At 52.7% G+C, this 15,466-nt stretch overlaps 2 protein-coding genes across 2 annotated transcripts; both read left to right on the forward strand.

The window, feature by feature from the left end:
* Positions 1-5,144: 5,144 nt before the first annotated feature.
* Positions 5,145-9,389, forward strand: SAPIO_CDS9965 (uncharacterized protein; the record flags this gene model as incomplete). Its single annotated transcript, XM_016791242.1, has 4 exons — positions 5,145-6,147; positions 6,230-6,301; positions 6,398-6,616; positions 6,736-9,389. 4 exons carry the CDS (start codon positions 5,145-5,147, stop codon positions 9,387-9,389), a joined length of 3,948 nt encoding a protein of 1,315 aa, XP_016639086.1.
* Positions 9,390-11,657: 2,268 nt separating this feature from the next.
* Positions 11,658-14,400, forward strand: SAPIO_CDS9966 (uncharacterized protein; the record flags this gene model as incomplete). The annotated part of the gene is made up of 2 exons (XM_016791243.1): positions 11,658-12,224; positions 12,292-14,400. The coding sequence occupies 2 exons, from the start codon at positions 11,658-11,660 to the stop codon at positions 14,398-14,400; spliced, it is 2,676 nt and encodes an 891-aa protein (XP_016639087.1).
* Between the last annotated feature and the right edge of the window lie 1,066 nt (positions 14,401-15,466).

Below are 15,466 nucleotides of genomic sequence, written 5' to 3' on the forward strand. Positions count from 1 at the left end.
GAGAAGTGAAGGTCACGGGAGTGAAGACATTCCCCGACCACTTCGTAAACATGCCATTCCCTACCAGGCGAGGGCATTTCTTGGTTCCGTTTCTCCCTTTTTGCAAAGTAGGTGAGGCGGAACATGATGCGGGACAATAATCCACGACTCGGTGGCTCGTTGCATTCCTCCACCACGCGTAATTACCGGCACCGGGTTCGTACCATCCGCCAGATTGGCTTTATATTGGTAGGCGGAACGCTACGCTGCCCTCCGCGGGACAGAATGACCCTTCGAAACCCTTTTCCAGAGGAGTTTGGTACAAACCGGCAACCCTGGAGAAGCCAAGATTTCCCCTTCTTTGGCTCCTCTGCCTTTCCGAAGTGATCTCGTGTCGTGCGGGTAGCACCTGCATGACATTTCCAAAGAGAGGTTGAGCGCACGAGGCGCTGGCTGCACATTGGCACGATCTGTACTAGTAGTTTAGAAGCCACTAACCTGCCGCCCCCGATGGCCCTTCTGGAGTGTGTGCCATCTTCGGTCCGGTTCCCACAGGTCAACCGCAGTATCTTTGCTTTTTCCGGTTTCTCTCTGCTACGCATGGCGCCGTTCACCTGAGCGGGACATCTAAAAATGGAAGTGGAGAGAAGGCGAGGATAATAGTGAAAGCCTCAATGGCTTGTTGGGCGAGATGTCCCATGACTTTGTTAGCAGGAGTAGTTTAGATATTGACTGCAGCTCATTCGGGGAGGTAGCTGCCCATGATGTCGACTTGTCGAAAGGGGACGCGGCGGTTGATGCCATTCTTGCTGCTTGTCTTAGTCGAGGCTTAGCTTCGGAGACACAGGTAACACAAGAACGTGAAGCCTGGCTGGACAAATTGAGGGCTTTCTGCTAGCTTTCTCGGGAAAGGCATCATCAATTGGTAACACAACAGGACATTCCGCATCAGCCCTGCGGCGTAGGAGTCATATTCGTGATCATCCATGATGATGGCTTACGGGCCAGTATGTGCGAGCCATCCGTGGGATTCTCTGGGGCCACAAGAGACAACCGCACTTTGGTCCAACGGACTGGCGTGTCCGAGTCTTGACCGGCTTTCTCTGCACATATGGTGCTAGCAGAATCCGGGCGATGGATGACTGTCAATGACTCGGAATGACCGAAAACTGTGTAATGTTTGTTGGCGGGGCGCATGTCACGGCCCTGCTTTTAAGCGGACCTCATGCCCTCATGCTGGCTATAACTCTACTCCGTCTGACGCAGAGCCGGTTGACATGGTGTTAAAGTATTAGCACTGCCTTCAAGGGCTGCATGTCTAAAGCGAAGACCGTCTACTGTGAAAAGGGACGAGCACTACACTCCAGAGTAGTATGATGGCTTGTGCTGAATAAGGGGCAGGCGTAAGTGTGTCGGCACCGTGCAAGGTCAATTACTGCAAGTGTAAGCCCGAGAATTAATGTTGGATCATTTGATCTGGGTCGGCACATTTAGTTGATGCTGTTTGTCGTCTTCGTCTGATCTTGGTGGCCGAATGGGCTAAAACTCTGTCTTGGTTGAGACCCCAGCATACTTTGATGCTTACTCACCTACAGTAATACTTGGCAAGCTCCGGCATCGATCAATTTGAAGCTATTAGTGGAAGTCTATGGGGAACCGATGAAATAGTCACGTCGTCTAGGGTCAGAGACCTCCCCCCAAGACTCCGTTCAGGTGTCATGCTCAGCATATTTCCTCATTAGTAAGAATTTGACTCCTTTGTATGCACGAAGTCCGCACGGGATCCATCGATGGAGATGCTCGAAGCCCTTTCTCGGTTTGTCTGGTGTCGTCGTCGACCCACCAACTCCGTCGAACAGTGGCTGTAAAGACACTATCGGATCATTCATGTTGGCGTCTTTTTCCATGGTTCGATAGCAGCGGACACAAAAGTCGAAAAAGACGACAGGAGAGAGGCCAGTTCGGAAGGCATTTTCGGTCGCCTATCCCCAAGGTATGGGGCCGAAAGGGTGCCTTGAGGGTTGAGGATGATGCAGTCCAGATTGATATGTTGGAGAACCTTACATGTGTATTGGATACATCGAGCTATATGCGAACATCGGAAGGAGAAAGAGTAAGACGGAGGTACCGAGATACACTCTCTCTTCCGGGAAGGTTGGATCCTCGAAATGGATCCCAAAAAAATGGACCGCCCCGATACACAACGATATCATCTCCTAATTAGAATTATTCATGGTTAGTCGGCCTCGATGATCCTTCCTCCGTAAGAGCTTGCTGCTCGATTGACGGTTGCGCCCACCCCGATGTTCCCGGTATCAAGGGTCGCTTCCCGAAACCAAACCATCTCAGCAGGCACAAAGCACAGACTCCCAGACTTGCAGCAGCACAGGGCCTGGCTAGCAATTCATATCATGTCCGGAGTCCGAAGTACATTTGGTCAATATCAATGAAAAGGGCATTGCCACCTATGAAGATGACAGACGTTATTATCCACTGTTTCTTCTAGTGTTCGAATTGGCAGAATGCGACTCTCGTGCTCTCCATCTCTCAAAAAGGGGGCTATTTTATCCTTTTGTCCCCCGATGTTCACTGTGCTCTCCGTACATGGGCCTTTCATACCAGGTCTCCCCTCCCCAGAGCGTTGCTTGATGAAACTCGACGCGAGTATAGCATGCATTATTATAATATAACAGTGGTGGGGATTAGAACGGCGACGCGTTTCGTTTCTTGAAAGATCGATCGAACGTACGCCGAAACGGATTGATTGATATTCTAACCTCCCATTTTCAAGCCTCTCTGCCCACTTGCCTAGTCATCAGAACTGAACGGGTCGGGAATCTCTACATTAGAGCTATTTTGAGATCTCATGTCTGGTCTGTGGTTTCCTTTGCTTGCCGAGTGTCGTGTCGTGTCGTGTCGCCCATGGATGTCCGTGCGAGCCATCTTGTTGGGTGGGAACTAACTTCGTACAAAGTAATGATACCCTCAGATCTATCAGTAATTCATAATATTTGACAAACGATTTGGTCTGCGCACTTCTCTCCAAGTCCTATTACTTCATCATGTATGCATCAGTGGTGGAAGGCTTTGTTCAAGAAAGCGAGGGAATCGCTCCTTCGCAACCAATGCTCGGGGCTGAGACCAGTGCCAACCCAAAGCCCTGTGCTTGGGGCGCACCAAAGAAGGTAACGTTGAACCCTCCACTGTCACTTGGCTTCCAAGTGTTCAAATTATGGAAGTCTCCGGTCTCCACAGGATCGCATATTACTTGCCGATGGATTCGAGTCTGGCCGAGGCCCATCAGTCGCGTGGAAGGTGGCATATTCCATATTGTACAAGTAGGATTGGGGGCACTTTCTTCAATTCCCCAAGATGGCCAGCCAGCGGCCATGCCAGGGGTTCAAAACGTTGGTTGGTTGAGCAGCGACGAGAAGTTGAAGACCAACACAACACACAGAGCACGAGGGAACGAAGTTCGGTGCCAGGTTCATGCTTGGATTCCACTCTGTTGTGGGCTTCACATCAATATAGCATCGATAATCCAACGTAATGGGGTGGGCTTTACTTGCAGGGCTTATAGTGCATGTACTGCAATTGTATGTGGATGAAGGATTTGATGTACTTAGTTGCGGTTTTGGCACATTCTATGACTGGGACACCGTACTTTGACAGTTCTTGTCAACTCTGTCGGTCGTCCTTCCTAGTTTATTGGCAAAGTACGAGTATTATTATTACACGAAGGCTTGCCAATTGTGGAATCACACGCACACATGAATGGAAAAGTGAGGAAATGCATCAATGATCCATACCATAAATGTGCACAGTGATATGGTTACATTTCATACGGGGTACATGGGACCTATTAAAGTGTTAAATTAAGCATTGACACAGTGTGAGATGCGGACGCGACTTCGGCTCGCCGTACTTCGCACGAAGGAGACTTCAAAGATGGCAAAGTGTGCAAGTACGAAGTACCTGCAAGTTGGTGTTCATTCGCCGCCGCCCTTTCTCTTCGAGGGGTTTAAGGGAAAAAGAAAAGGGACGGCACAGGGTGTTGCCACTAGAGCGACACCCTTTTTTTTCCCAGACAGGACTCGACCTTCCCTCTCAGCTCAGGACAAACCCGCTCCCTTTCTCCTCCAATTTTCCCCCAGTTCCACCGACCCTAGTTGGCACGTCCACGTCCACGTCCATTGATGGCAGGGTCTGCTGTGCTAGTCTCCTAGTCACTAGTCTAGAACACGCTCCGAAAAAGGGCAGAGCGACATATCCGTGGCTGTACTTCGTTCGAAGCGACCACCAATTCGCTCTCCTATTGTACCAAATACATCCATTACCCCCCCCACCCTCCCACAGCACAGCACCTCCCTGACCTCAATCGACCATCTCTTGAATCCACATCCAGAAAATCGCCGTCCTCCCCAGCGCGTCGATTGATTTCCTCCTCCGCCTCTACCAGTCTTTCCACCCTCGACATAAGCATCCTTTCACAGTCTCGTGTCGACAGTGGCCTCTAGACCCCTCGTCTTGCCAATGCCGGCTGTCCATATTCCGATCCCTCTCAGCACCCGACCCTCGATTCTCTCTCCGTCCTCTTCCACTTCTCTCCTCCTTCTCCCTTGAACCTCAGAATCTGCCGGCCTTCCGCCCGCCAACCGTCGCTTGGACTCGGATTGGACCCAACAGCATTCGGAACGGGTTACCTTCGACAGAAGTTCCTAATCCTTCTTCGCTGTGATTTAGGCCTCGATTCCCTTCTTCAGCGATTTCCGCCAACCCCTTTTCCCGACGCGCGAGTCGATGCCCATGTGTTGATATATCACGACAGCCACCGCCTCTTCTACTTCGCCGTTTTTTCCTACTTTCGACCTTGTCGTTTTCTCTCCTCTTGTATCTTCTTGTGATACCCCCGATCTTTTCCTCCTACTTGACGGACTTCTCGGACCCTTAGTGTCGTTGCTCTTCCTGCCTTCGGAGAACTTTTTTCTTTCTTCTTTTCTTCCCTTCTTTTTTTGTTGTATATTCCATTTTCCCACGCCTTGTCGGGGTTTCTTTGTCGATAGTCCTGAATTCGTCCCATTGATCAATTCTCCTACTCGCTTGGACGCTCTTATACTCTTGCCCCACTGCCCAATTCGACAGGCAGACGAGCCCGGTCTCCCTTCATGGACAGTCGGTCGACCGCGGCAGAATCGAAACATAGCTATTCTCCTGCCCACTGGCCGCACACTCCTCCTGTAGGCACGACGACCGCGAGCACCGTTGGTTCCTGTGCTCAGCCAGAGATCTCGGCTGGACCGTTGTCCGCCGGCATCGAATACTTGCCGCTCTTCCTCCCCCAACAAGCCACCTTCTTCCATCACCAGCAACTTCTTCAGTACAACAAGCTCGTTTCCCCTGGCAGGGGCGGTGGACATCCCCAGCTCCCTGCCCAGGCCGCTTCCTCGCCACCCCATATCCAGACCGCTCCCAAGCCTAGGTCGAGGTCGGCGTCCAAAGTGTCGAACAAAGATCACCCTACGAGTAAAGGCAATCAGGGAGGCCATGGGAATAGAGCAGCACAGAATACCGACAAGGGTCACAGAGCGGTTATAGCTAACAAAGACGCCCCGCCGAAAATGCCGCCAAAAAATCCGGACCTGTCCCACCCTCTCCCCGCGAGACCAGCAGTCGCGGCCGGCCATAACCAGAACCATTCGAGCTCTGTCCCCTCCACGCCGCTCCAACACGCTCGTAATTTCTCGTTCGAATCCCGGGAGCCATCCCCCAATGCCGCGAATAGCCACTCACCCCGTTCGGCATATTCGGAGACGACCGCTCAGGTTCCCCCGCTCAAGCAGCTCCCTCCTAGGTTAGGAGGCTGCCAGTATGAAACCGCGCAGATGAATACGAGAAGGAGGATCCCTTACAGCATCGGTAACGAGAGGCTGGATCGGATTTCCCTGTCTACCGTAAAGAGTCGCCTGACAGAGGACGAAGAGCGAAAACTGACGACCGACATGCGAGAGCTTTACGACCGGTTACTGCCCACTGATGCAGTCGAGAAGAAGAGGAGGAAATTGGTTACGAAACTCGAAAAGATATTCAATGATGAGTGGCCGGGCCACGATATTCGAGTAAATCTTTTCGGCTCTTCTGGAAACCTCTTGTGCTCCGACGATTCCGATGGTATGGTTGATGACTCGCTTCCCCCCCCTTTTCCCCCTTCGTTTTCTCGCTGTCTTGCTTTGTTGGCTAACATATTACTCAGTCGACATTTGCATCACTACGGAGTGGAAAGAGCTCGAGGGAGTCTGCATGATAGCGGAACTTCTCGCTAGACGTACGTGTCTTCCAATTATAGCCCCCTCACCCTTCTAGGTGAAGTTGTGAGAGCGGCTATGGCCTCGAACAGCTCAACACTAACAATAATCGTCAGGCGGTATGGAAAAGGTTGTTTGTATAGCACCGGCCAAGGTCCCCATTGTGAAGATGTGGGACCCTGAACTCGGCCTGGCTTGTGACATGAACGTCAATAACACACTCGCCCTGGAAAATACGCGAATGGTGCGGACATATGTCGAGATTGATGAGCGGGTTCGGCCTCTTGCTATGATCGTGAAGTACTGGACAAGACGGAGGGTGGTTAATGATGCCGGTATTTATTCCTCATACTCTCTTCTCCAAACGCGCGAATTCATCTTGCTAACTTATTTCCCCCTTCCGATTCACCAGCTTTCGGCGGTACATTAAGTTCATATACGTGGATTTGTTTAGTTATCGCGTTCCTCCAGCTTCGAGATCCGCCAGTGCTCCCTGCACTCCATCAGCGCCCCCACCAGCGATTACGGAATAAGGACGGCGTTGAGAGTGTTTTCGCCGACGACTTGGATCAACTTCGCGGATTTGGGAAGAAGAATAAGTCCAGCCTTGGAGACCTGCTATTCGAATTTTTTAGGTTCTACGCCCACGAGTTCGACTATGATAGGCATTCACTATCGGTGCGGTTAGGGCATCTTTTGACCAAGAAGGAAAAGAACTGGCACCACGCGCTCAACAATAGACTCTGCATTGAGGAGCCGTTCAATACTACAAGGAATCTAGGGAATACCGCGGATGAGTACTCGTTCAAGGGCTTGCATCTCGAGCTCCGACGAGCCTTCGAGTTGATTTCTCAGGCGAAGCTGACTGAGTGCTGCGATCAGTACGTGTTTCCTAAGGAGGAGGAGCGCGTGTTCACGCAAACTCGGAAACCTCAGCCGATCCTCATGCGAAGTTCAAGCCAGACCCATTCGGGTCGCGGAGGCCGTGGTTTTGGACGAGGAGGGAGGCATCAGAACAACCATTACCGCGGAAACAATGCAAACAGGAGGGCATCTTCTAGCGTCACGTATGACGGTAATGCCCCGATATACTCTCCGCATATGAACGGCCAGGATTTGTCGTGGTATGGTGGAGGGGCCTATGTGCCTCAAGACCCCTTGCAGGCCGCCCTCGCTATGCAGCTTCAACAACGGCCGGATTTGCATGGCCTATTGTACCAATGGCAGGTCCATGCCTATCAGCAATCCCAACAGCAGACCTCCCAGCAGCAACAGTCATCGCAGGGTCAGCAGCAGCGTGTACCGGGATCGTCTGGGCAAACCGACCGCTCGAGGACAAACTCGTTTGACAACCCACCGCTCACCGCGCCTCTCCGCCCGGAACTTTTTGGCCTGTATGGAGTGTCTTTCCAACCGGGTCAGCCGTTTTATGCCCCGAGTCATGTGCCTCAAGTATATGGTACATATCCATCCACCCCTGCGGCCACGACGGGGGCGCCAACGGAGTTTAGGAGGAGTCTACATCGGTCGAGTGCTGCCGCGGAGGCAGGTACGTCAGGGGCTGGCAGTTCGCTTAGGTCGCAGTCGCAGCCTGCCTCGAGATCTGTACCAGTCGCCCAACCCGGTAGTAGCAGCTTTTCTAGCACAGGACCGACGCCGCCTAACGGGCTATCCATCTTCCCTCCACGGAATAATGCTAATGGCATACCCATCCCAAGCTTCATATCTGACGAGGCCGAGTTCGACGAAGGGCCCTCGCCCTCAACCAACGCCGCAGGTGATTCGCCTCCTTCCGAGGAGGGTGGGCATATGGGGCCGTTCCTTTCCGAGACCTCGAGCCCCAGCAGACGAGTGACGAATGCGCCGAACGGTATTGCATTTGGGGATTTGCACCAGCCTGCTACTACTACTACTGCTACAAGCCGCCGACACATGTCTACCGAGCTTCCCCAATCCGTTCTCGACCGAAGAATGAGAAGGGTATCGCGATCGCCTTCTCCGGCCGCCGGTCACGCCAGGGCACTATCTGTTGGCACGTCCTCACCATCGTCGTTGGGAAATAAGAGCACCCCCCGCCCTTTGGTCGTGAATGGCTCTTTGCTAAATCCCACTGCGATTAACTCGCATCGTCAAACGGCTGCGCCAAGCCCAAGCGAGACGTATTCGTCGGGCGATTCTGTGTCGACTCGCCCGAGCACGACCTATGAATCAGGCACTGAGTCTGAACTGACTCCAGTGCTTAGCAGCGCGACAACCGAGCAGTCGTCTCTGTCTCTTCCTGAACAGCCTCCTGTGGTCGTTAATGGAACCAACACGGGAGCGACTCCAGTTACTGGTACTGCTCCCGCGACGGCGTCGCCTTCCATGCCATCGATGGGTCAATTGCACATGATGGACGAGCCTTCGTTCAAAGAGCGACTAGCCATGATGAATCCTGGCCCTGTTCCTGCGTACGGTGTGCCTTCTTACTTTTATCAGCCTGAGCTGTCAATGAACCAGAGATATACTTCATCAACTCGGCAGCGGGTTTTGCCTAGACAACAGCAGAGCGGAATAATTGCGCCGCTCGATCTTGCCATTGACTATAAGGTTGGCGGTTCCTCAGGACAGCTAGATTTCCAGCACCTATCCCCGGTTTACGAGAACCGAACTCCTCCAGCGGCTCCAACCCGGAGGCCCGACCATTCGACAAAGGGCGACCGTCAAGGGCACGCGGCGGGGTCGAGGGGTCAAGGACCAGAAGGTGCAGGTAGGGCGGGACTAAGTAAACCCAGTGATGCTGGTGACACCGCCGCATTGCACGACTCGAAACAGCAGTCTGCCGGAGTTGGCCGCCAATCCCAATACAAGTCAAATCGGGCGTCGCAACCGGGCCACCAGTCGAGCAAGTCTCAAACGGCAAACCGATTTCCGGGTGAGGGCCAAGAAGCTGGGGGACCAAGGGAATCGGAGGGCCGCACTCACCGAAACGACGTCGTAAATGGCGATGGCGGATGGCAGAGGGCTGGCAAATACCGTAAGAAGGGAGGTGATCACAAGAACCAGGGCAGTGGAATGACCCAAAGCGAGGCGCCACCTAAGCACAGCTCTGAGCGAAAGGGCGGTTGAGAGACTTCCCGTTGCGTTCTCGAGACTAGTGTTGGCCAACGAGAAGAAATGGGCGTGGGGACTGGATGGGCGAGCCTTGGCGAGGTCTACCCATTGTCTATTCCAGCCGTGTCTTCTCTAGTTTGGTATATGTGTCCTCTCTCTCTCCTCCCTGCCTTACGTGCCCGACTCGACCTCTTAGTTTTGAGCAGCGAAGTGTATTCTTGGATACGGTACCTGGATGTGGTGTAGATGTACTCCACACTTCGCACACCAGAACACATCACATAGCGACTCTCCCATTTAAGGCATTCGATGCACCTAGGCGGCGAGCTACAGGCGGGGATCGGAATCATCTCCAGGACATTAGCCAACCAGGCACTGCACAGCGACCCAGCCGAGGCAGTAACTAAGTCGTGGTCAACTTCAACAAGCGGATAGAGAGTCACAATTATCTTTGTGGAGACTTTGGCGTTGAAGAAGGCTTATCGACTATCCTTTTTTTTCATTGTGTTCGTGGGTAGGGAAAATAGCGCTTCCGACAGTGAAGCGGCTTTTACAAGCGTGGATTGAGAAGACGAGAATATCCTGTTCTCAACTCAACACACGAAATGCGGACAGGGGTGGTGTGTGGTTTCTCACGTTTGGTTCATGAGGAGGGCAAACAAAGACTTAGAGCGGTATAGGCATGTGAAGACTTATCGGAATTGGACATACAGGCTTGTGTAGAGGTTATGGACATAGGAAATGACGGACAGAAAACGGAAAATTACAGAGTGGTTCTTATACATGTTGTTTCTCACAGCCTCGACAAACCCTTGTCTTTTTTTTTTTTTGCTTTATTTCATTTTTGCGAGCTTTGCATCCCCATCGGGAAGCGTTCTGGTTTGGCGTGTGTTCTTTCTTGTGTGTCTGTCTCGCGTGCGGCTTGGTTTGGCGTTTGCTCCATTTTCATCGAATCAGCCTTGTTCCTATTTTTCTACGGCTTGGGGAGGCTTGGAAGGAGGATATCACGGCTGGCAGTTGGAAGGACTCTTGTTTCTTCTTGTTTTACATACATGACAACCACTTGTTGTATTCATCCGTGGGGTTGGCCAGTCTATGCATCGGCATCAGCGGCTTTACATTGTGGGAAGGGTCGACGGGATGGGAGAGGACATCAATGGATATATACCAGCAGGCAGCAGGCAGAGGATGCGAGAGTTAGCTATGGGTCGACTGTCTATATTGCGGGAGACCTTGTCGGGGGCGTGGTGATGTGAAGGAACCAGGAAGAAAAGAAGAGGGGAGTCTGCAATCCTCTCGACTCGACCAACCTAGCTTGGCCTCTTCTTCTTCTTTTGCCCCTTCTTCCGACTTGTTTTACTGTATCATCAAATGCATGGAAAAAAAACAAGAGAGCAGGGTATGGCGTGGGTTTGTTACTAGGAACATAGCACAATAAATAGAGGGTAAGCGTTATCGGTGTTTTACGCAGAATTCCGAAGTGAAGACCTATCAATGGCGGAGGAGCTCAGTCTTGATATGGTTATTCTCGTAAAGACAACCCTTTTTCTCTCTCCTTTTTCTTTTTCTTTATTTTTTCCCCGTCTTTCACGACAAAGTCGTCAGTGCGTTGATGGCTCCAACGAAGAATCGCGTATCGAGTCAGCGGCCCGGCTTTTTTTTTGGTTTGCCTGTTGCCTAGACCTCATGCTGGCTCTCTCGTATCGATGGGAGAGCGGGGGAGTCGATCCTCCTTATAGGGCGGAAGCCACATCGTATTTAAAAACAGAAGGCTGAGGAGACATAAAGTCCGAGTGCCAGGAGACCACCAAGACCCCTGTCGGACCCTGGCCTCCCCGCCTCTCCATCAATGTCAGCCCGCATATCAGCCGTGTTGTTGGCAGTGCATGGACGAGAGGTTCTGGGTTTCCATCTCCACCTCCCCTCCTTGTCTCCCTGGAGAGGGTTTTGCACTCCGATTAATGATTGCTTTATACAAAATATATATCTATTGTCTTGCGTTCATTTGAGCTTTATGTTTTTTTTTTCTTGAGCTGTTGTCTCCTACGCGCCGAAACGAGTCAAACTGCGAGTAACCGCCGAGTAACTAACCCGCCTTGGGGCGGTTGACGCGAGGAAGAGCGGAGCTGGAATAGGACGCGACCTGACTTCGAAGACGAAAAATCGGAGATTATGCCCGGGACCGTGAAAGCGAATATTGGAATTCGAAGAACTACGGAGGATACCCCCATACCTAATTCCCACAACTTCATTTGTCTCGCACATCCCGGCCGTAACGACAAGATGTCCCTGGCGACGACCACCCTCACACAGAGACGAACGAGCGAGCCACCCCCGGGACGAGTCCTCCCCTCACAAGACACAAACGGCGCAGGAACGGAGCAACAGAAAACAGTATGGAAGCTACAAGGCGGAAGCATAATAGTGAGCTCCACGCCCGACGAAAACAGACGGCGTCTCCGCGCGCTCATGTCGCGCGTGAAATGGGCCACGAAGGAGAGCGAGACGCTAGCGGAGGCCTTCAACGCCTTCGAAGGAGTAGTGGTCGATTGCCGCGTGCTCTGCGAGGCGGTCGTGGACTTTGAGGTCAAGAAGAGAGGCGGGAGTAGGAGTGCGAGCGGGGCCGCTGTGGTGGCGATGGAGGGGGGTCGCGAGGTGCAGTTTAGCGATTGGGTGGCAAAGGTGTTGGAACGATCGCCGGGGTTGATGGAGGTGAGGGATTGGAGGGATACGTTGGGGCGGTTGATAGCGAGGTATCGGGAGGCTCTTGATGAGGAGGTGCCGGAGGTTGATGTTTCTGATTTGGAGTCGGAGGCGAGTTTCGCATCGAGTAATTCGGTGCCGCCCAATGTGAGTATTAACGTGGTGATGTTTGACGTTGTGGACAACTCAGATAAGTATAGCTAACGGCCATCAGCCATCGCCCCAGGAGTGCCTTAAAACAGAATACCGCGCCATCCAGGAAGCATGGTCTTACATTCACAAACTGCTCACGTTTCGCGACGAAGAGTCTCCCAACGGCGTAACCCCTCAGGGACTGTCAGCCCAGTCGACCGGGAAGCGATCGGATGAGAACAGCGAGGAGGCGTCAAGTAAACCTTTGGCGGGCCTCCCTGGTGCGGCGCCGGATAGAGTTATCGTGCTGAGGAGTGTTGAACGACCAGCCAGCCAGGCCACCGTCAAATCAGAGAAGCCCGTCACCCAAAGGTACGACATATCCACCCGAGGAGATACCATTCTCGAATTCCCCATAGCGCCAGACGACGCCTCGAACCCGACCAGCTCCTCCAACACCCACCGCCGCAAGGCCAGTTTCAGGGTATCATCCCACATCCTCTCGGAGGTGTCACCAGTATTCGCACAACTCTTCGGAAAAGTACCCCTAGGCGGCCGAAAACGAGACGAAGATTTCCAGGGCCCCTACCCGCGAGTCAAGGGCCACGTCAATAAGGACGGCCAGCAGATCAGTGTCTACCGGATGCCGCCCATCAACGCGGTGGAGGTCAGGCCACTCGAAATCCTCATGCACGCGGCGCATATGCACAACGATCAGGTCCCCCGCACGATCGATTTCCAGCGATTCGTCACCATCGCGGATTTGTGCTTCAGGCTCCAATGCACGTCGCCGCTGGAGGTGGTCGTCGAGATGCGGTGGCTGCCGGACTGGGTGCACATGGGGGGCGAGGCGATGCCAGACGGTCTCTTGCTGATAAGCTATGTTTTTGGTAGCCGTGGACTGTTTACCCGGATGACCAAGTCGGCGATCCTGAATATTGTTAATGAGGAGGAGTTGGAGGGGAAACACTGGCCGAAGGAGCTGAAGGAAAAGATTTGGGCGGTGCGGAATGCTAAGATGGAGCAGGTTTACGCGTGCTGCGTCTCCACTGTTCAGGAATATCTGCGGCCTCCTACGCAGCCTATGATCAGCGAAACACCGTCAAACGACCCTTCTCGTCGCGCATCCATCTTTGATGTTCCGGTGTCATCTACCACAACTTCATCTCCGGGATCCTGGGGGTCCTCGTCATCCCAAGGTGGACCGGGTGTTCCCCAGTTCCGGCCGTTTCGACCGTTTCTATCGAGCTCGCCCCGTTGTCCCAAGGGTAGCCACGAGTGCGATGGAGCCAATCTCGGCTATTTAATGATTGTCATGTCGGAGCTCCAACTCCTTCCTCTAATCATGAACCCGACTGCGCTAGCACACATGTCCGACCCTAGATCAAAACAGGGACCAATGCTCCCGCGCAGGAGCTTGGCTGAGCTAGTTCGGGTCATGCAGAACATACCGAGCCCGCCCAACCCGGTTCACAAGGGCGTGTGCGACCCCATACCGGCTTTCCGGGCCGCCGTTATCGATATCTACAATAGTCTTTCGGGCTTGACGCTGTTTGATGTTACGGGAAAGCATGGCTACGTTTTGTCTCGGGAATACGCCACGGAACCGCAGAAGGGTTATTTGCCCGTCTCTGTGGCTGAGGCGCCGCAGCCTTCTAGAGCAGGATCAGAATCGCGGAACGTCCCGGAGAGAGTGGTGTTGGGGATTCTACGCCATTTGAGCGTCGTGAGAGATATCAGCGCCCTCGCCATGGCGAACAAGACCTTTTACGCGACGTATAAGAAGCACGAATCGATCCTTCTTAACCAGCTAGACAACAAAAAGGTGGAGAACAAGAAGGCGGATAATAGGAACGTCACACTCGGGCCGTCGTTGCCGCTCGAGGACATCCTCACCGAAGAGGAAGCGCGAAGAATCATATGGCCGGACTCTCCGTTGCCGGAACCTGAACCGGACGTCGAGCTGTCTGATATCAAGGGGAAGAACCCGATCGTTGTGATGGCGCCGTCGAATGGAAGAGCTCCGCTACCGGAGGGTTCAAGGGAGAAGTTTAGGGCGGAAGATGCGCTGTTTACGGAGGAGAAGATGCTCTGTGTGATGGATACGAAGCAGTTGACCATTGAGCATGATAACTATGTGGGGATGCACAAGGAGCAGAAGATGGATGAGCAAGTTCAAGTCTGGATCTAGCCTCTTTTTGTTTTTCTCCTTCATCTCCTTTTCTTTTTTCTTTTAGCATTTGGAGTATCGTTGGTTTAGGCGTGGATATTCCGGTTCTTCTTGGCATTTGATGGAAACTGAGATGGGCATTGCCATCTTGCATGTATAATATAGGACGACCTGATGTGTAATATGATTATTGGTAGCGCACAGCATGAATATCGGACGGCCACAAGCAATGAACATTGAAGTATCATGTATCACACACCAAACAGCAGCGTTTCACAAAGGAAGGCACAGTGATGATGACAGGGGCAGCGCCATGGATCTAGACCACCTTGAGGGCTGAACCGGAGGCCATGCGCGTTATTCCTGCCCTACAGAGTACAACTACTCACCGGTTTGGGCTGCGTCCGTCGTTCCACAGGAAGGAGCAGATGGATCAATACATCCGCTAAAGCATGTGAAGGCACCCGACATCAATTAGTTTAGATACAATGTCAAGGCCGAGACTTGGCTGGACTGGAATGTAGCGCGGGGGTTGCTGAGGTACCTTGTTTGACTCTCACCATGTTCACTTTCGATCAGGCAGGAACGCCCGCCACCCCAGACAAAGAAAATTCTAAAGCTTTACGGCCCGACCGAGAGGGGAGCGCAGGAAGGCGCCAAGTGCAGAAAGTTTATTGTTGTTATCGAGATGCCACTAAGACATTCATCAGGGCCAGAGGGCAAGAAGAAGAAGAGGCTTGCACGTGGTTATTTGGATAATACAGTTCAAAACGTCAGCTACCAACATCAATGTACGATCTTAGGTTTCAAATGAGGTTGACTAGATGTTCTATCAATCAGTCTCGAACCAAAATCTTGACCAAGTTTGGTCCTATTCGCCCCCGTCCACCCTCCACAAATCGACTAGCCCAGAAGCTGGATTTGCCCCTCGCCGGGCTGCTCCAGCTCAACCAGGCAGGTCTAAAAAGTCGCCCCACTGAGTCATCACCGTAGCTGTTGACACGCCGGATTTGGTTAAAGCGCACAGCCCCACGTTCATTGTCACTATTTATACAAAGGTAAGCAAGCGCGCTCTTCTTTGCCTGCA

Source organism: Scedosporium apiospermum (genome assembly GCF_000732125.1).
Source record: "Scedosporium apiospermum strain IHEM 14462 chromosome Unknown SEQ_SAPIO_0154, whole genome shotgun sequence".
NCBI classification, from domain to species: Eukaryota; Fungi; Ascomycota; class Sordariomycetes; order Microascales; family Microascaceae; genus Scedosporium; species Scedosporium apiospermum.